The 22785-nt window shown below is 39.1% G+C and overlaps 1 protein-coding gene across 1 annotated transcript; it reads left to right on the top strand.

Moving 5' to 3' along the window:
* Window positions 1-22558, top strand: cdhr5a (cadherin-related family member 5a). The gene is made up of 14 exons (XM_088334128.1): window positions 1-157; window positions 4596-4768; window positions 6411-6473; window positions 6546-6635; window positions 6726-6812; window positions 7829-7933; window positions 8008-8193; window positions 10387-10477; window positions 10795-10892; window positions 10965-11171; window positions 12747-12860; window positions 12966-13032; window positions 17160-17314; window positions 19733-22558. Exons 1-14 carry the CDS (start codon window positions 40-42, stop codon window positions 20312-20314), a joined length of 2136 nt encoding a protein of 711 aa, XP_088190254.1. The 5' UTR covers window positions 1-39; the 3' UTR covers window positions 20315-22558.
* Window positions 22559-22785: the final 227 nt, after the last annotated feature.

The following is a 22785-nucleotide window of genomic DNA, read 5'->3' as shown; positions in this document are numbered from 1 at the left end:
CAGCTGGTACCAGGGACTCCTCATCCTCCTCAGGTCTTCATGTGTTGTTGTGCCACAAATCAGGACATGGATCAAAAATGGAAGCGCGGACCCGCGCTTGGCATCTTTGGATATTTCGTCGCTTTCTTCTTTTGTACGTTCAGCATGGCTCAAAGACGTAAGTGTCGTTTTTTTTCACGATTGAGGACTTAATCTGTTGCTCCAGGAGGACATTGCTGACACAGATAGTCAGGGTTTGCTGCTCATGCATCCTGACAATTCTCTTCAGATTTGTGGGCATCTGAAAATAAATAAGATAGAGTATAGGACAGTTAATGGAAAAAGCCATCACATTCTCCAGCAGAGTTTTATTGTAGATTATCAGACATCTTCACATGATTGGAGTTTGATTCTTTTAAGAATACAGCCATTTGAATTTTTAGCTTTTATCGTTAAATCTTGTGGATACCCAATTTAAAAACAATTGCACAATTTGAAGCAGATTATTTCTGTCACTGTCAAAAAAATCTGTGTTTTGCAGGCTATAGAGTGACCATTACGCATTACGAGTAAGAATAAATGAAAGCACTGTGGAGGGTACGTGCGATATTACATTTTAAGACCAACCATCTTAAATGAAAACATTTAAATCCCCTTAAATGATGTGTTTTTTCTAATAAGATTGTACATGGAATAATCTTATGTCTTGAAAGCAACTGTTTAAAAAAACATGACACATGTGATGGACTATCCCCTTATTGGTTTTAGTCAGGTATGTGAAACATCTGTCCCATTGGATAATTTCTGTGTATGTCAAAAAGCAAGTCTATGGCTTATTTATATCCAAAGTTTTGATTTTTTTCAATAAATAAAAACCAAACGCTCCTCCCCACCAATAGAGGGGAGTAAAGGTGCAGTATTTTCTCAGGTTCATTAGGCCCAGCCTCGTAGTTTCATCTGATGCTCCCACTTAAGTTTGTTTATGTTTGTGAAGTTTATGGTGAGTTGGTTCAGATGTAACGCTGCATTTACTAAACGGTCAAAACAAACACATTCTTAACACAATTAATGCCAATCATATATATATATATATATATATATATATATATATATATATATATATATATATATATATATATATATATATATATATATATATATACATTTCATTGATTGTAAATGAATGTGCTCAAAAAGCATCCCTCATCATCCGTGGTTCTAATTGTTCATGTAGCTGACTGATAAACGAAGCTTAACATTTTCTGTCGACATCTTTTTACTGATCCGGCCAGCCTGAGAACATTAGGTCTGGATCCGGCCCCGAGCCAAACTGAGTTTGACATGCCTGGTATGCATCCATTATCTGCACCGCTTATCCTCACTATGGTCGCAGGGGTGCTGGAGCCCATCTCAGCTGTCATCGGGCAGTGGGCAGGGGACACCCTGAACTGGTTGCCACCCAATCGCAGGGCACACAGGGACAGAGTTTGCTCGCTCATTCACACATAGGTACAATTTGGACCGGCCAATTAACCTGACATGCATTTTTTTGGAATGTGGGATGAAGCTGGAGGGCCCGGAGGAAACCCACGCAAGCACGGGGAGAACATGCAAACTCCACACAGGAGGTTCGATCTCATGACCTCAGAACTGTGCCGTACACGCACTAACCACTGCGCTGCCTTGCTGCCCTATGCCTGGTATAAGTTGTCTAAAAAGTATTTTATTTCATACAACAATTCTGATCGGATTATAGTTTAGTAGAGACTTAAAATAAAGGGAGAATACATCAATGAATTTTGAACTTGCAAAGAGAACAGAGGAGAGCCCAAACCTCAGATAAGAAACCTTAATCTGTCTAAAAAGACCCTTCCCTGTGCCTTTTTTTTAAAATAAATATCCTGGATTACAAAGCAGATCCACCCTAAAAATTTTAACTTTCCTACCTCAGTGCGGCATTAAACATGTTTTTACTCATTCTAAAATAATCCATCTATCCATCCATTATCTGCACCACTTATCCTCAGTAGGGTCGCGGGGGTGCTGGAGCCCATCTCAGCTATCTTCGGGCAGTGGGCAGGGGACATCCTGAACTGGTTGCCAGCCAGTCGCGGGGCACACAGGGGACAGACAATTCGCTCGCTCATTCACACTTAGGGACAATTTGGACCGGCCAATTAACCTGACATGCATGTTTTTGGAAGGAAACTGGAGCGCCCAGAGGAAACCCACGCAAGCACTGGGAGAACATGCAAACTCTGCACAGGAAGGTTCGAAGCTGGATTTGAACCCATGACCTCAGAACTGTGCCGCACACGTGCTAACCACTACGGCACCGTGCTGCCTTTCTAAAATAATAATAAACATTAAAAAGAATAACAATAATAACAACAAGGCGGCATGGCGGCTGAGTGGTTAGCATGTCCTCGGCACAGTTCTGTGGTCATGGGATCAAATCCAGCTACCAGCCTTTCTGTGCGGAGTTTGCATGTTGTCCCCGTGCCTGCGTGGGTTTCCTCTGGGCACTCCAGTTTCCTTCCGAATTCCAAAAACATGCATGTCAGGTTATTGGTGACTCCAAATTATCCTTAGGTGTGAACGAGCGAGTGAATGATTGTCTGTCTCTGTGTGGCTCGTGACTGGCTGGCAACCAGTTCAGGGTGTCCCCAGCCCACTGCCCAAAGTGGGCTTGGATGGGCTACATCTCCCCAAAACCCTACAAGGATAAGCGGTTCAGAAAATGGATCAATGGATAACAACAATTATAAAATGTATAATAATATCAACAACAATACCAACATTGATAATAAAAAAGAGCATACATCGACTGTGGGGACATGTATACATTTAAATGTCCTAACATCACACCAAAATCACATTCATTCATTTTCCAAATTGCTTATCTTAACGAGGGACACATCCTACCCATGTTTTTTTGGGAATGTGGGAGACAACCGGAGCTCCCGAGGCCATAGGGAGAAGATGCAAACTCCAGACAAAGAGCCCTGTAGCTTGAATTGAACCTGAGACCTCTGAAATGTGAGGCGGACGTGCAATTAGCAGAGCAGAACAAACGTATTAGTTTCACTGCCGCCCATTCAAAATATTTAAATTTTGTTCAAAATGTTCACTAATTTCGTGCAATCCCTCGGTTATGGCGGTTAATGGGGGCATAACCCCTCACAAAACGTGAAAATCAGCAAAGTAGAAACCTTCATATATTTTCATTTATTTCTCGAAAACGAACCCAATTTACAGACTATACTAGATGAAGTTTTTTTTCTTTTTTTTTCTTTTTACAAATAACTTCTGTACTGTCAAATTACAATTTCAAAAATAAGCAGCTGAGTGTTTAGCGCATCTGCGGCACAGTTCTGAGGTCATGAGATCGAACCTTACTGTGTGGAGTTTGTATGTTCTCCCTGTGCTTGCGTGGGTTTCCTCCGGGCACTCCGGTTTCCTTCTACATTCCAAAAATATGAATGTCAGGTAAATTGGCCGGTCCAAATTGTCCCTAGGTGTGAATGAGCGAGCGAATTGTCTGTCCCTGTGTGCCCTGCGATTGGCCGGCAACCAGTTCAGGGTGTCCCCTGCCCACTGCCCAAAGTCGCGACCCTGCTCAGGATAAAGGGTGCAGATAGCGGATGGATGGATGGAAGTTTGCTGTTTTATTGCATTTCATGAATTAAGGACCCGATCCACTTAATTTTATATGATACTTTGCCGCTGTTAGGTGGCAGCTATGGAAACCTGCATTTACCTTTTGGTTCCGTCATAGTGGAATCAAACAATTTGGAAAAAGTGTCAAAGAACCACATGTGGCTCCTGAGCAGGTTTAGCAGGTGGAGAGGTCCACTTTTGTTGGCGGTAGGAAACATCTTCCTCTATTTACCTAATCAGAATGCAGAACAATGAAAATCTACAAATCAGTGAACCAGCAATAATGGAAGCACGAAGTCGCGAGGTCTCTCTAAACCCAAATTATCAGGATGTTTTTGAGGGCCAAATATCAAATAAGTAGAAAGATTTAAAAAAAAATGTTATATACCCAACATTCAAATCCATGTCAGCAAAAAAAGCTTAATAACAGGTTTACCATTTTACAAAAATGATAAATTCTGTGAACTAAAACGGACTTCGAAAGCTGCGCAGTGTATGAAATAATTCACCGGTATGCTGAAAAATGGTCGAATGGTATCCACACTTTGCAGCTCTTGTGCATAAAATTAAATCTTCACTGTCGCTGGTTGAAACTGTGGTCCTCAGTATCTTACTGGATCAGCTGGGAATATGAAAGGGTCTCTCAGGAAGTATCCTGTCATGGTTCAGATCCAACCTCTCGGATAGAACGCATTGGTTTAGATACGGTGATGTGACCTCTGAGCCTTTCAGTGTTACCGTTGGTGTTCCGCAGGGCTCAATACTTGGTCCTCCAATTTGACACTTAGATTCATTTATTAGATTTAGTTATTCTGGGTGATATTACATTTGTCAATGGATATCTTTTGCAATTATAATATTAGTTTCCATGGCTATGCAGAGGACACTCTACTGCATCTGCCAATGGACGAAACTGCTCCTCAACATGACTTAACTTGACTTCACACTTTTTACAGTTTGCACGGTGCCAGCAGGGCCTGTGCCTATCCCAGAGAACAGCACTGCTGACCTCCAAGTGGTGAAAATAAACTCTGGTAATGACGTAACTTTGATTGTAGTGGTGAACCCCGAAGAAATGTTTTACTTGAAAGGCAAAACACTGATGGTAAAGAAGGAACTGGACTACGAGGTAATTAAACAAAATTAATTTAGGATTATATGTTGTAGTTGTATGCAGATATGTTGTCTTTTTCCACCTATTATTGTTGTTTATCAACATGGCTTGTGATTTTCATAGACATACTGAAGATTGTAACTTGACTTAAAGGAACAGTGTGTAATATTTGTCCACTACATAGTGTAGTTCAGCCAAAAATGAATGCTAAAAAGCACAAGGTAGAGTACAATCTGTGGAGACTCAAAGTGACCAAACCGTATAATTTTTCGTATAATTTCTTTGCCCAGCTTTTCACAAGGTTTTCAATTTTGTGGGTACCCTTAGCACCAAGATGGCAGACAATCATGTCAGTTACTACTATTTGACCTTCGAGTATTAAAAAAAAGCTAGTTTATATGATAGTTCATGTATTTTGGCTTATTACTTAAATGAATATATTTTTTTAATAAATTAAAAATATTTTATAATGTCCCTTTAAGAATTTATTCCTGGCATTAGTTTTATGTTTTATTTTGTTTTAGCTCAAATAAACAGTGTACTGTATATTACTTGACCACTAGATGTTGCTTTAGGTGTAGTGCAACCATAAAGAGTGCTAACAAACACAATTATCAATACAACTAAAGAGACTCAAAGTGATAAAAACACACCATTTTACTTTTCGTTTTTTGCCCAGCCGTTTTGAGGTTTTTGGGTATCCCTAGCAGCAAAATGGCAGACAATTATGTCAGCACCCTTTAGGTGAGGCTCGATTTATGTAAAACAAATACCATCATTTCTTTACTTACAAACATTTTTTAAGTCAGGTTAATATGATAGTTAATGTCTCTCGTCTCGTTAGCAACACCGCTTATCCTCAGGAGGGTCGCGGGGGTGCTGGAGCCCATCCCAGAAATCTTCGGGCAGTGGGCAGGGGACACCCTGAAATGGTTGCCAGCCAATCGCAGGGCACACAGGGACAGACAACTCACTCGCTCATTCACACCTAGGGACAATTTGGACCGGCCAATTCAGCCTGAAATGCATGTTTTTGGAATGTGGGAGGAAACCGGAGTGCCCGGAGGAAGCCCACGCAAGCATGGGGAGAACATACAAACTACACGTACATGCGCTAACCACTGCGCCGCCGTGGTGCCCGATAGTTTATGTATTTTGGCCTATTATTTAAATCAGTAATCATTTAAATAAAGTGGGGTTTTTTAACACTAGGATGTGCTAAATAATACACACTGTCCCTTTGATGCGTTTTAGACCTCAATACAGGACTGTGTCAGAAAATTAGAATATGATGATGAAGTTATTCATGTTCTTTAATGCAATGAAAAAAACAGAAACTCCTACGTACTGGATTCATTACAAATCAACTAAACTATTGCAAGCATTTTATTATTGTATTAATGCTTATGATGACTTACAGCCTTCAATTATTTTCATGAAATTTTAATATTTTGAGATGGTGACTTTAAGTTTTTGCCATAATCAGCAAAACAAAACAACAAAAGACTTGCAATATTTTAGTTGATATGTCATGATTTCCAGGATGTATGAAATTTTTAGAGAAAATAACGAACGTCATAACAAAATTCTACTTTTCTGAGACTGTCCTGTAGATATTCACTTTGAATTATTACATCATATGACAAATGTTTGGTAGGCTTCACCCAGCAAAGCAGCTCTGGTGGTTTGGATACAATGCAGCAAACCAGGCTCCAAATCGGTGAGTACAAAGTTGCCTCATACAAATGACTCCTATACTTTAGGAATTAATCCTTATTTTGCACTCAATAAGGTCAATGAATCCGTCGAAGTATTGGTGGAAAATATCAATGACAATCCCCCAAACTTTGCTCAGGCAAACTACATTCTGGAAGTAAATGAGGTGAGCTGTGCAGCTCTTTTACCATATTTCATTTACCATTCCTCTAATATTAAATAAGATTGTCAATTTTTGACTTTTTGGACTTCACAGCTGACTCCCGTCAATTCCAGTGTTGGACATATAGAGGCATCAGATGTTGACTCAGAACCACTATTTTATCGCCTAGAATCTGCCATGGTAAGACTGTAATGAAATATATTGTGTGCTTTCCTGTCTCAAGAAGTGCTAACAGTCGTGCTGTATCGATATAAAATCATCATTAGGTGGTGCTATAGCTCTTGCCATTTCAATAAAAAGTAAAAATTTAAATTTAAAGCAAAACTTGATTAACTTATTTATTCATTTTCCAAACCGCTTATCCTCACTAGGGTCATGGGATTGCTTGAGCCCATCCTAGCTGACATCAAGCATTGGGCAGGGGGCACCCCTGAACTGATTGCCGGCCAATCACAGGCAAACAATCATCTACACACACAATCACAAATAAAATTCATACTTATGGACAATAAGGAGTCACCACTCAACATTTAAACCTTGCTCAGGTGGGCCAGTAACTGGAATTGAACCTAGGACCTCCAAAACAGAGAGGCAAATGCTAAGCAGTCAGCTCAATATAGCAGGGATGTAAACTCAGTTTGGTTCTGGGGCCGGATCCAGATTTTCCGTTCACAGGCGGCCCAAATCAGTAAAAGAATGTCAACTCTCTCTCTCTCTCTCTCTCTCTCTCTCTCTCTCTCTCTCTCTCTCTCTCTCTCTCTCTCTCTCTCTCTCTCTCTCTCTCTCTCTCTCTCTCTCTCTCTCTCTCTCTCTCTCTCTCTATCCATCTATCTATCTATCTCAAGAGATAGATAGATAGATAGATAGATAGATAGATAGATAGATAGATAGATAGATAGATAGATAGATAGATAGATAGATAGATAGATAGATAGATAAATAGATATTTATCCCGACAGTCTTTTAGCTTATTTTCTCATTGACGTCTTTATTACACGTTTACCCTGGAGTGCCGTGTCTAATCTCATAGCACACAATGATTCTCAATGTTTATATCAATGACAACAAAACTATTCTATTCTATTCTATTCTATTCTGTTCCTCGTCAGCTAAAGGGTTTTAAAACCCTAGCTTTATCTTATATGTATGTTTCTCTGGTCATCACCCAATGCTATTTTCTATTTCTTTTTACTTAGGATAAATACTTTCGTCTGGAGAACATCAACACACCCAAGCTGCTCATTAAAAGTGTTATCGACTATGATGTTGTTCAGAAAATCTCACTGGTTCTACATGTACAGGTAAAGAGTAGTACGTCAAAAACATTGCCATGATGTCTACCTTTTTGGTGAATTTTATTTCCAAAACACGACAGGACACCTTCAATGGCTCAGCCTCCAATGAACCATTTTTCACATCCGTGGCGACCATCACAGTGCACATCAAAGACGTGGACAACCGGCCGCCCTGGTTCCAGCCTTGCTTAAGAACTAATCTGGGCCTTGCTAAACTGTGTGTGAGCACCGGCTATCGAGGCAAAGTCAACCTGACTGAAAAGGAAGTGAGTCCTCGCCATGACGACATATTTTCAAACTGCTCATTTTCCTTTCCAAATATAAAACGTGCCAAGGTAACTTCACACATGCATCTTCCCCTATCACCTTGTTTTCACACCCACATGCTGAAGAAACATTTCAACTTTAATTAAACCCGTATGTCACCAATATGTTGGTTTTACTGACATCACATCCAAGCTTGGGGAATAACAAAATACATGTAACGGCGTTATATAATTAGGATACAAAAAAAAGTAACCGTATTCCATTACAGTTACAGAAGAAAATACCTCGTCGGATAACAGGTATTTAGTATTTCTTTAAAATAAGGATTGCTTAGCAGGTTACAATTGTATTTAAAAGTAGATCTACATATGCAGAATGTGCCGATAAACGAATTGTGTCTATCAGAATTTCAATTATTAACACTTGAGACTCGAAGAGATGAGATTAGACACGACGTGTGAGCGGATCCTAGTTGCCTATCTGTTGCACAGATTCTACAGATTGCATGTTTGTCACACTGTGTTGCAGGAAAGCGCTTTTCCTTTTGCCTGTATTTTATTAATTTTGCAGTAATTTTGTTGAATTTGCTTGAGCGTGCAGTTTCGTGAGGCTGTTTATGCGTGTGCGTATTTAATTGAATTTAATTGCTTGTTCCTAGTCACGCGACAATATCTGGGCAACCCAAGTAGTGGCTGCGACACTGGTTGGGTGTAAACCGGTATGTTTACCTCAATATAATTTTAATTGACATTAAAAATATGGAAATCAGGGGTCTAGTTTGGCTGTCATTAAACATTCTAGGCTAAATTCTGACAACGAATGTTTACTTATGTGCAAACAAGATTCATGCACGCTAGAAAAAGCGTGTGGAGTTGGGGCTAAAATAATGCGATCTCTGAGACTAATTTCAGCTGGTGAACGGAGCATTATCATGGACAAGGGGTTTTAGCCGGTCCGGGCTATTGCATTGCCTCCATTGGAGGCTCCACTCACTGGATAAGGGTGCACTCCTTATAATGAGGCCTTCATTAACTATCGGGGCCTTCTTTGGAGCTAATTTGGTCCGAGAAAGGGCCCAATATTTTCGCTCAGGGTTTATGACGTGCGTCCACTATCACCCAAAGGGCGCATTGCAAGTGAGGATCTCGCTCTGGCCTCCACTCATCAGGTAACAGTACGAATAAATGAAGTACTGAATAAATCGTTTTTATTGTCATTAACCGTTTCATAAGTTAATGGATCTGCTGGTGGTGAGATACAGGCTTAACAATGCTTGTAGTTGAGAGAGTTTTTAGCTTTTGCTTCCTCTACCGACACTGCCTCCATATCTTTCCCAGACCTGATAACAATCCACGGGTCACCTGGTGGTTTTGCCAATTAGGCGTTGATGTTGTCGCGAAGTTGGTAACCGATGTCCACAAGCGCCTGTTGAGTGTAGAGATGAAATGCACATGTATGCCTGGATTGTGTACGAAGACAAACTTTTGTGTACGCAAAAAAGTTTTGATAAGTACTTACAAGTAAACAGTAAAGTCACAAAAAACAATGTCTTACATATTCCTCTTTCATTTGGACATCCAACAAAATTACTGCGGACCCGTGATAAAATCAAACCCAACCAGTAGGGCCGACTGTCTATTACTGGGTATGCGCATGACATCACACGAAAATGGTCATTTGTCTTTATCATAGCAGGGACATTTAGTAAATTTGATTGATTATCTTCTTTTTGAAATTTGCAGTCAATTGTTGTTCAAAATCCACTACACGATCACTGTATTGATTAGCTTTTATTGTGATCTAGAACAGAGCATATCTTGTCGGCCATGTGAAAGAGAAGGTTTTATTTTTGATTGATAAACTATACAGCGTTGATTAGATTCTTTTTGTCGGACTCCAAGCAACTACCTGTCCTTGGTTTCCTCCAATTATTTTTTAAGGTTACCTTGATCATTTACCTAAAGCAGAATTTAGTAATTTTTTAATATTACTTTTATTGTCTATTTTATCAGCATATTTAAATAAATAAATTACTGTCAAATTATGGTATTGGGATTACCGGTATGTTACATTTTTTTAAGAGGTAACTAGTAACTGTATAGGATTGCGTTTAAAAAGTAACCTCCCAACCCTGAACACATCTACAATATTTATCTTAAGAAATCCAAGGACAATATGGTTTGGATCCGCAGGAAGGCCCTCTGATGCTGGAACCTGGTCCGGTTTTTGCAAAAGACGGAGACAAAAACAGGAGTGAACAGATCAGCTACCGGATTTTAAGAGGTGGATATTGGCTTTTTATTTCAGATTTTTGTTTCTGTAAATAGGAGAAACACTGATATCTAACATTTTGACTTGATTCTCGTTAGGGCTATATGACAGGGGTGGCCAACCTTTTTGATTATTGGCCTGAAAAAGAAATCAATTTGATTTTTATTGTATTTACCAATTCAGTCTGCAATCCGATAACCTGGCTATACATGGGGAAAACAAAGATAATATATGGCCGTATTTAATTTTCACATGGGGCTAGTATGCAGTGATTTAGTTTGGTAAATGTTTACATTGATACTATCCATGTTGCTTGCGGCTAATTTCAGGGAACGACGGAAATCTATTCCAGATAGATGAAGATACAGGCAACATCAGCATGACTAAAGCTGCAGACATTGTGGGCCCGATAACACTCACTGTTCTGGTAAAATGACCATGTTTGATTTTCCTTCTTGCTGTTGATAGTAGTTCTAGTATTCAATTCCAATTCCCGCAGGCATCACAAGTGACCAACAGGGATCAGTTTGCCATCACTCAGGTTATGTTCGATGTGACAAAGAAGAGTAGAAACCCTCCTCAATTCGAGAAAGAGCGTTACGACGGCTTCATCTACAGCAATTCTGTCCCTGAAAGCATGATCCTCCGAGACCGTGGCAGCAATAGACCCTTTCGGGTCCGAGCCAGAGACGACGACTTTGCCAGTGTAAGGTCTTTACTTCTAAATTGTGGGTTTAATTTAAAACCGGTAGTGGCCAACCCGGTCCTTCAGAGCTGCATGTCCTGCATGTTTTTGAAGTTCCTCTGCTGCAATACAGATTATTCCAATGATGTTAAGCTCCCCAAAAAAATTTGCATCACCTGAGTTGGAGAAGAGAAACCTCCAAAACATGTAGTACATGCAGCTCTCAAAGACAGTGTTGGCCACGCCTGGTTTATACCGATTAGTATTTTCAACCCTTCCAGTCAATAACCTGAATAGGATCTTGATAATAACAATAACGATAAAAATGATGATGGTATTTAATTCTAATAATCCATTTAAAAATTATAATACATGATAATAATAATACAATCTTGTGTTGGTATATCATTGTTAAGTTTACAGTTTAATAGATACTCAAAATAAGCAGAGAAGAACAGCGGAGCTCAAACCTCCGATAAGATAACAAATGTTTTAAATGTCCTACACTGAGACCTTGATTTCTAACAAATATTAAGGGTGTTATTGGCCCTAAGTGAAAATGATGTAAACAGTTCATAATAGTCAAATCAATGAACAACAGTGTGCAATAACAGTCAAAATACCGAACTGGCATTCCAGAACAACAGGAGTTGTGTCTAAGAAAACCCTCAGATAAGAAATCCCAACCTGTTCTAAAAGCCCCACCCCCCTGAGCCCTTTCTTTTTATCAAATCACCTAGGTTACAAAAAGCAGTTCCTAAAGGATCAACAAACAGCAACTTTATTGGTCAATAGTGACAATGGCGTAAAAAGTGCATGATTACCCAAATAACGAAGAATAGTGAGGCATAATAATCAAGATAACAAACTGGCATCCTATGCAATCTCCTTTGCAAGGGTCCAATATTAAAAAAATATATATATTACTTTTCTTTTTACAATGGTTTTGAATTTATTTTTGAGGTTTCACTCTATTTACCAGTATTTATCTTCTTTTTTTTTTGCTCAATATATTAGGTAGACTTCTTCAAGTGAAGAGCTGCAAGAATCAAATAGAAATAGTGAAACAAGAAAACTGAATAAAAAAAAAAATCAAGAAAAATACTATCTAATATTGCCTAAAAAATTGAACAACGTATTTGTTATACTTTAACTGTAATCAGTTGTATTTCATAGTTTGATATAAAACTGCCCAATCTTCTCGGACGTTATATATAGCATTTTGTCGCTGGCAGAGTGAAGGTTTTATTCCAATGCGTGAGCAAAGCATGAAACATCAGAGAACAAAAGTAATTGTTATTCACGATCTGCTTTTAAAAAGTAGGAGAGTAGGCACCATGTTCTATATCATCTGTAACATAGTTCCTAACTTTCATTGTAACATCAGTGGAGTTACAACAATTTTTTAAATACGCATTCCAGTACGTTATCCAGAAAAGTAACCAGTGATACGTTCCTTTGTAACCTGTTACTTCCAACACTGAAGCCATTTGGGATGTAAGCTATAGAACTTTGTATGATTATATAGTAACGTTTTGGGGTTGTATTTTATTGTATCGACTTTCTCTTCAATTTTTGTTTTTATTATTGTTCCAGGGTGTGAATCCAGATATCAAATATGAAGTCCAGTACAGCAGTTATGTCAACGTGACTTCAGACGGTTTTGTCATCCTGAAGAGACTCGTCAAGACCGAGTCATTTGCTTTACAAGTGATTATTATTCTTGACAAGTTTAAAGACTTCCAAACATATTTTCAAATGTCTTCTGTGCTGTGAATGTGTTCTCTTCCCCACCCTCCTTTTTTGGGGAATAAGCTCAGAGCTGTGGACTCAACGACAGGAGAGTTCGGTACTGCTGCCCTCTCTGTTCAGGTTATAGACGGTAGGAACTTCACCGCCTGGTTTATTGCTTTGAGTATTTATCCTAGCATTCTTTTATGCTATTTTTCTCTCTTAAGTTTTTATTCTGTCTTTATCCTGGACTGCCATGTCTATTGTCACTGCAAACATTATTCACTACAATGTCATCAACAACAATGAAGACAATTCTATTTTAACTACTAGCACAGAGTCAAGCGTTCAAAGGCAATGAAGGGTTTTAAAATTGAGTCAGACAGTCCTTAAAAGGGAAGTTTGGCAATATTAATGGTTCTCTGAAGGTACAGGATGGTATGACATTGAGACTTAAAAAAAAAGAAAAAAGCAGAAGATATCTTATTTCGGCACAGTGACGCCTCGAGCATGTTCCCAAAAGCAAGAGGACTGCAGGTTATGAATGGATATGTATTTATTCAGGTATTGCCACATTTTAGGTGTTGTTATCCCATCAATATTCAATTAAATATTTATATGACTGCTAATCGTAACACATACCCGTCACTGGATTGGGTCACATGATGGCTGGAATTGCAAAAAAACTATTTCCAATAATAATAAAAAAGTTTTTTAACATGTTAGGCAAAGGTAACAAAAACTGCTCTGCACCTGGAAGGAATGGAGAAAACGATAAACAACAAAAAAAAAACAGTTACAAAAAGTTACAAAAACAAAAACTCATGGCTGGCTAGTTCAGGACATCCAGGATCTGTTAGACAGACGGAAACATTGGGTCGAAAAACATACGCAAGCAGAACAATCAAAAAGGCAACCGACAATTCAACAGCATCTGCTGTCGACACAGTCCTTAAATCCCCCTCTTCTGATTAGAGTCATGTGAGTGTAGTGATCAACAGGTTCCTCCAGTCTGTCTGCCTGTTGGCACCCTCTGGAGGAGAGTGGTGTGCTGGATCCCAACACTATCACAAACTTCTTGCGATAGACAAGATATTCCAAAACCAGTTTGCTTTATCACAAATCTTATTTTGCGCAAAAATTGAGGGTAATGAAAAGACATCTACAGCTGTCATTAAAGGGACAATGTGTAATATTTAATCACTAGATGTTGCTCTATTGTACAGTGCGACTGTAAACAAGTGCTTCAAAGCACAAGAAAGACAAAAAGAACTACACAGACTCAAAGTGAGCAAAACACACTATTGTACTTTTCATTTTTGTGCAAAGCCTTTTTGAGTTTTTGGGGTTACCCGTTGCAGCAAGATGGCAGAAAGTTACAGAGCATCCGGAAAGTATTCACAGCGCTTCACTTTTTCCACATTTAGTTATGTTACAGCCTCATTCCAAATTGTATTAATTTAATCTCTTATCTCAAAATTCTGCACAAGATACTCCATTATGACAATGTGAAAAAGTTTTTTTTTTTTTTTACTTTTTTTGAACTTATTAAAAATGGAAAACTAAGAAATCACATTTACATAAGTATTCACAGCCTTTGCTTTATACTTTGTTGATCCACCTTTGGCAGGAAATACAGCCTCAAGTCTTTTTGAATATGATCCCACAAGTTTAGCACACCTATCTTTAGGCAGTTTTGCCCATTCTTCTTTGCAATAAGTCTCAAACTCAATCAGGTTGGATGGGAGATGTTTGTGCACAGCCATTTTCAGATCTCTCCAGAGATGTTCAATCGGATTCAAGCCTGGACTCTGGCTGGGCCACTCCAGGACATTCACGGAGTGGTTCTGAAGCCAATCTTTTGAGATCTTGGCTGAGTGCTTTGGGTCGTTGTCCCGCTGAAAAATGAACCATCGCCCCAGCCTGAGGTCAAGAGCGCTCTGGAGCAGGTTTTCATCCAGGATATCTCTATATATTGCTGCATTCATTTTTCCTTCTATCCTGACTAGTCTGCCAGTTCCTGCTGCTGAAAAACATACCCACAGCATGATGCTGCCACCACCATGCTTCACTGGTATTGGCCTGGTGATGAGCGGTACCTGGTTTCCTCCAAATATGGCGCCTGGCATTCACACCAAAGAGTTCAATCTTTGTCTCATCAGACCAGAGAATTTTGTTTCTCATGGTCTGAGAGTCATTCAGGTGCTTTTTGGCAAATTCCAGACGGGCTTCCATGTTCCTTTTACTAAGGAGTGGCTTTCGTCTGGCAACTCTACCATACAGGCCTTATTGGTGGATTGCTGCAGAGATGGTTGTCCTTCTAGAAGGCTCTCCTCTCTCCACAGAGGAACGCTGGAGCTCTGACAGAGTGACCATCGGGTTCTTGGTCACCTCCCCGACTAAGGCCCTTCTTCCCCGATTGCTCAGTTTAGAAGGCCGGCCAGCTCTAGGAAGAGTCCCGGTGGTTCCAAATGTCTTCCATTTACGAATAATGGAGGTCACTGTGCTCATTGGGACCTTCAAAGCAGCAAAAAATTTTCTGTATCCTTCCCCAGATTTGTGCCTCAAGACAATCCTGTCTCGCAGGTCTACAGACAGTTCTTTTGCCTTCATGCTTGGTGTTTGTGCTCTGACATGCACACTCAACTGTGGGACCTTATATAGACAGGTGTGTGCCTTTCCAAATCATGTCCAATCAACTGAATTTACTGCAGGTGGACTCCAATTAAGCTGTAGAAAGATCTCAAGGATGATCAGTGGAAAAAAGGATGCACCTGAGCTCAATTTTGAGCTTCATGGCAAAGGCTGTGAATACTTATGTAAATGTGATTTCTTAGTTTTCTATATTTCATAAATTCAAAAAAGTAAAAAAAACAAACTTTTTCACATTGTCATAATGGAGTATTTTGTCTAGAATTTTGAATTTTAATACAATTTGGAATGAGGCTGTAACATAACAAAATGTGGAAAAAGTGAAGCGCTGTGAATACTTTCCGGATGCACTGTATGTCAGCCCTCTAAGTGAGGCTCATGTTATGTCGAGAAAATGCTAATTTCTTGAGCTTTTCATTTAAATCAAACTTTTTTTTTAATGAATTCTCCATCCATCCATCCATCCATCCAATAACTGCACCGCTTATCCTCAGGAGGGTCGCGGGGGTGCTGGAGCCCATCTCAGCTATCTTCAGGCAGTGGGCAGGGGACACCCTGAACTGGTTGCCAGCCAATCGCTGGGCACACAGGGACAGACAATTCACTCGCTCATCCACACCTAAGGGACAATTTGGACCGGCCAATTCACCTGACATGCATGTTTTTGGAATGTGGGAGGAAACCGGAGTGCCCGGAGGAAACCCATGCAAGCACGGAGAGAACATGTAAACTCCACACAGGGGGTTTCATCTCACGACCTCAGAACTGTGCCGCACACGCGCTAACCATTGTGCCGCCGTGCTGCCCTTAATGAATTATTTTTGATCCAATTGTGTTTACACTTTATTGGGCTACTGACTTCATATTTAAAAAAATTGTGCAATAGAATGTATTATAGTTGCCATGTTGACTATGATATATTTGTATTTTCGTTACATTGCTCCTTTTTAGGGTTCGACTCGTTTGACTTTTGTTCCGAAACAGTTGTAATAGAAGTATTTCGATATATTCTTTATACTGTTAAATTTTGCATCGCAGTCATTTAATAAAATATAAAACATATTTAGTGCTTAAAATCTTTGTACCTAGTTTCGTAATTCTAAACTAACTCAAGTGGGTAAGGGTTCAATTATTCAATGATCATTACATTTCCAGGCAAAATGTGTCAGATCAGTATTGATTGATACCTTACTGTATTTACTTAGATCGTATCGATCCCAAAATGCCAAAATTCCCACTCCTAGTTTTCATTACAAAAATAGCAATGTTTTTTTTACTGGTTCAATTGAGGATTCCTGTACTCAGTGAAAAAACAGCATACAACATATTTCATTGTTTTTGCCTGTGACTAAAACACCTTCTGAAGGCCACTTTTTCAGAGAGGGGCAAAGGGGCAGGTGCTTGAGAACCACTTGGAGTTCTATCTGTTTATAGGACTTTATATTGCAAAATTGTAGACGATGAAATTGGACAATAGCAAAAGCAGTGACTCTCACACGTGATCCGCATTTTAGCATATGACTGGACCCTACTTAGTTTCATCCAAAAAGAAAAGTGTACTTTAAAGACAAATTACACAGGAAGTATATTCTGAGTAACTGATAATAACTGTCTCGATGTCTGCAGCCGATGACCTGACATCACCTTCCAACGTCGGCTACCGTGCGGGTGATATGGCGCTTCTCGGGCTGGTCATGGCGGCTTTGCTGGTCCTCTGTCTCATTGTGATTGGCTTCTTGATTTCCCTCTTTTGGAAGGGCAACTCCAACAAAATGTGTGCGGTCAGTTTATGTGTGTTTTTTGGTTTATTTTTCCTTTCAATCATGTCGCAACGAACATCACATCACAAATTCAACAAATAACGTGAAAAGAAAAAGGAATAACAGGTGGAAGCCAAATGCGTATAAGAGACCCATCTCCAAAATAACTTTGGATGCTTCTTCTATCAATCATATAAACATTTATCATATCTTACATCTGTAGGGATTTTTCTAGCTTTAATTTTGAAAATCGTTAGGATTGAAACAAATGATTCTTTACTGCAATCATTTTATTAATTTGCCTCTAGGTGTTGCTTGTGCTCCATGATAAACCTTTCATTTCTCTGAAGGATGCTGGAAATTCCTACACTGATAGAAATTAGATTACGTATGACTTTGAATTCTTTGAGTTCTGATATGAATTACTAATCCCAAAAATAATGGAATCAATGAATTTAAATGAATGACTGAAATCGAACACACAATTTTTCAACACAGAGAATCAATAATAAAACAAAAAAGGGGGGGAGTGGCAGAACACTGGAGATTATGGTAGTTTTCGACTGCTGAAAGTCTGGAAGTAACTAGCACAAAAAGGAAATTTCCCACTGTAATGCTAGTCGATTTGGGGAAATTCCCTTGTACAGAAAAGAATCACTAGTTCCCAAGAACCAGCAAACATGGAGTTAAATTGGAATCCGTTACCTTACTTGTCGTTGTGGAGAGATTTGGTCTCGTTTTTGGATGATCGCAGGGCAGGCCCGCACGGCCACGTCTACGCCTGTGGAGTGCCATGAGTCAGGCAGGCAAAGAATGAGAGCGGCTATCGCTCAGACAATTCTTCTTATATGGACCAGTGACACTCGATGGGATAATGCCTCATTGGGCGTCTTCTCAGATATCTGATATCATGAGTATCAGAAAACGGTGTTTGAAATTGCAAGAATAAGCTAGCTTATTTGCTCTACACATCATTATAACAATAATTTGTGATTCCGTTTTAAATGATCACATTTTTGAATCACAATATATAATTTTTTTCTGATGACTTCTATTCCCATCCTTCACCTTCTTACTATCTAACAACAAGATAATGTGTAAAACCTGAGACAAATAAGCATATTCTGGCAAGAAAAAAAAACTATATATCAAGGCGTTCTCTGTGTCTTGTCTGTTTGGTGAGGCTGTTGACAAAGATGGCATCTTGACGTGGAAGCTAAAGTCCACTTTCTCATGCCAACCAGTGTCGCTCAGGATGAGCAAACTTTATTCGCAGCATTGGCCAAAGTCAAGTTGGACGTCTGTGTCTTCTTGGGAGACCAGTTTAACAGCACTCAGCACAGAGACCCACCAGACCCAGCACACTCACAAAACCTAGTATCACATTTTGATCCCAACACATAGGGAACAATAACAAAAAAGCTTTTTCACAATTGTCCTCAATTTTGTTTACATACTTCTGTACAGCGTTTATTCGTCTTTGTAAAGAAGCTATCTTGTAAGACAAAACTAGGATAAATCCTTGGAACAGTCAGGCACAAGTGAGGTTCATTATGACTTGGATATTAATTGTGAAGAATATTCATTAATTTTACATTTGCATCAATTGCATTTCATCATCACACTCATTTGTTAATTATACATTTACATCAATTAGATTTCATCATCACCAAATCACAATGGGATTCATTAAAACAGTTGTGAGAATTTTTTTACTGAAGGTTTATATAAAATAATATATGAATTTATACATTTTCCATTCTTATTATTATTATATATGATGTTGTGCCATTTACTCATTTGTGAAGAAATGGGAATAATCCAAAAGTCTTTAAACTTGGGACGATTACTATGAAGGGTGTGGGTTTGGTTTTTGCATTAGTGGGGACAGTGCATTTGGCAGCGCAGTGGTTAGCGCATGTGCGGCACAGTTCATGTCTTGGGAACCTCCTGCGTGGGTTCAAATCCAGCTCCAGACTTCCTGTGCGGAGTTTGTATGTTCTCCCCGTGCTTGTGTGGGTTTCCTCCGGGCACTCCGGTTTCCTCCCACATTCCAAAAACATGCATTTCAGGTGAATTGGTCGGTCCAAATTGTCCCTAGGTGTAAATGAGCAAGTGAGTTGTCTGTCCCCGTGTGCCCTGCGATTGGCTGGCAACCAGTTCAGGGTGTCCCCTGCCCACTGCCCGACGATTGTTGGGATGGGCTCCAGCACCCCTGCGACCCTACTGAAGATAAGCGGTGTAGCTGATGAGATGAGATGAGATAATATTGGTGTGGACGAAAGAATAATTGCTCCATTTTGGTTAAGGACACGTCCCGTGTCTGTGCAAAAACTACAACCATGTTAAGGGGTGTAAGATTTGATAATAAAAACCATTATTGAGGTTGTTTTTTTCTCAACTCTTTTTCAAATTATGCAATCTCTGGTCTGGTTCTAGTGCTTGGACTGCCTAATGTCCGATCAGCCAAATCGGGACCACCGAGACTCCCTGCAATACAGCAATGACGGCTTCCAGAAAGAGGCAGACGGGAGCCGAGGCCGCTGGAAGAACGTCCTCCCCAGACGGAGCACCTTTCCGGGAGGGCGGGTCCTGCCCGAAGATAGACGAAGCCGCAAATGCTACTCCTGTGGGGTCATCACTAACCATGCCCCCAAAGGGAGCCCCTCGCTCAGACCGTTCAGGAGGGGTAGAGGAGACGGTGACGATTGCAGCTCAAGGTCCGCTGTGGCCAAGCAAAGGAGGAAGGAAGGGCAAAAGACCGTCTGGTTCAAGGAGATCGAGGACTCCTCGGACATTGAGGTGGAGATTATCCCGGACACTGTGGGCCGTGTGGCGGAGGAGACGCAGGAGGAACTGGAAAGCGAGTTGGTGATGGAGGGAATGGTCAATGACCCTCTTGCCCCGTGTAGAGAATCTCATGATGGACAGGAAAGTCAAAATACAAAGCCTGGGGCTGAGCAGGACCTTGGTAGCAGCACCTTGGAAGAGCAAACGGAAGGGAACCAGGGAGAGGGCTGATAAGGTTACTGTTATGCAAAAAAGACTCCATAGTTGGGCATTGGCCTTCAACTCAAATTTCAAGTTTCAAAAAGTATGCGCTTGAGTTTGAAGGTGCTGTGCAGAATTTGAAGATTTGTTAGTCTCTGCCGCTATCACCTGGCTTAAAGTCATGATTGCAGCGTTATCTTTTTGAGGTTTGGGTTATTTTTGGGACTGTATTTGAAGCAGGCCTTTTCTTACTTTTACCATTTTTATGCTACACTAACAAAACAAGGTGATGAGCTTGAAATTACTCTCCAATCTTCCTCTCCCTTTGCCCCTTCCTAATGTGTTGCACGTCCCGGAACTGCTAAGATGAAAGATAAAAGCAGATAGGTGCGGTGGGAAAAAATGATAAAGGTTCTTTGAACACAGTTGGGCATTGTTAACACATAATTAAGAAAGTGCTCTAGGTACAAGCTTTTACGGACACCTCGAATGCTCTCCACCTTTGAAGAACTCTGTGTTCACAATTTCTTTTTACGTTGGCTAAGGGAAGTGGAGGGATATGTGACACAAGAAGGGGCAAATACAGTAAGAACAACAGACAATCAGCAATAATATTCATTCTAAAAAGTCATCTCTTATATTACTCCACTTAGATTTGGATAGTTCCGATAGATGAAACAGATTATAAAAATGTGTTCATACGTAGTGTTTGTAATTAACACATTAGGTATGATTAAAATGATAATAGTTTATGCTACCTTAAAGTCTTAAGAAGGAAACTACGTAACAGTTCTTTGATTGTTTGGTTTGATAGGGGATAATTTAGTTCATTTTAGGTATATTATTGTAATTTTACAGTATTGGCTTTTTGTGTCAGAGTTCCAATAAGGGGAAAAAAAGAGAGTTAAAGACAATACCTAAAATAATTTATTTGGCAACAAAACAAGAAAGTTTGACATGCAAATACTCTGCATTTTTCTCTTCATTTTTTCATGAAATTTGAATGGCAAAAGTAGTTTCATTTTTTTAAGGCTTAAGTGCTTTGCTTTCCAAATAAAAGGAGTTAAAACTGCAAAAAGTACCTAATTCAAAATATATAGTTGTACAAATACGCAAAAAAGAAAAAGAAATTAAATTTAGGCAATTTCGATCAAGGTTTTCGAAATGCCAGCTATTCGTTCGAATTCGAGAGATACAATGCACATTGCGTTCACATTGTGTGTTTATTAATCGACTACATAATATAAATCATCAGTAGCTGGAAAATTGGACCAAAGCCATATTTAGACGCAATTTTTTTTTTTTAAACTACATTCAACACAGATAAAATTAAAGAAATATGGGAAGATCTGTTACCTGCTAACACCATGTTCCTCAGATTTTGTACATTACGTCTTAAGAACATGTCAATCTCTGAGAATATGAATATACGCAGAGTTGAATTCAATATTAGTCAAGAATAAAACACACTGATGCTTTTTAAAGACAGGAGATCACCTTGGTTAAATATGTAATCAATGATTTTACCTACAGTAGTACACAATTGCTTATTACTAGGGCTGCAAATAACGGTTATTTTAATAATGGATGAATAGGTCGATTATTTTTTCGATCAATCAATGAATCGCATTTTTAACGAACACATTTTTAATTTCCTTGATTTAAATATTGATGAACTAATAGAAAAACAGTGCACATAATATTCTATAATATAAACAATACAAAATCGAAGGGTTTGTCAAGTAACCTAATAAACAAAAATACATACACATGTATGTTATACACCTGCAAATACGCAAAATACTCTTTTGCTACTCCCTTATCCAAAGATCTTACTACATTTGGACGCATCATACAAAACAAAAGCAAAAACAAATACATTGACCGAGTTGCCCATGTTTAAATTTTTTTATACACAAAAAATGTAAACCCATTTTTTAACATTTTTATCCAAGACTGTTTTTAGGCTTAAATCTTTGAATATGATAAACATTCCCAATACGCAATGTAATGCATATATAAAATGCTTAAGAACCTGCCCTCTGTGTTGAGTTAAAAAGCTCACATTTACTTTTTTTATTTATCCTTTTCTGATTTTTTTTCTGCAGCACTTTCTGTTCCCTTGAAAATTGTTAACTTTGTTGTGCTTTACCGTTTCATGCCAATTTTGTTCGTAATTATGCAATATTCAATAAAAAATGATTTCCAAAAAAATGTAAGATTCTTCCTTTTAATACAAAAACAGTCTCGAGGCACACTTGCAGACAAAACTGGCTCTACAACCCCCAACGTCACAACAAACTTCAATGTGCTCTAAATTGCATTGATTTAACATGTTTAGTGGGTCATAAATTGCACAACACAAAAAAAAAAATCAATGATGAAATTAGTTGTCAATGCTTTTTTTAATCAATTAGTTGTTGCAGCCCTATTTATAGTTAGGTCAGCTTTCCACTTCTCTGCAATTGAATGCAGGTTTGAAGCAGACAAAACATGGACTG

Source organism: Urocampus carinirostris, chromosome 4 (genome assembly GCF_059441175.1).
Source record: "Urocampus carinirostris isolate Australia breed hairy pipefish chromosome 4, RoL_Ucar_1.0, whole genome shotgun sequence".
Lineage (NCBI taxonomy): Eukaryota > Metazoa > Chordata > Actinopteri > Syngnathiformes > Syngnathidae > Urocampus > Urocampus carinirostris.
The sequence above is the reverse complement of the archived record's forward strand: the minus strand, read 5'-3'. Positions and strand labels throughout refer to the sequence as shown.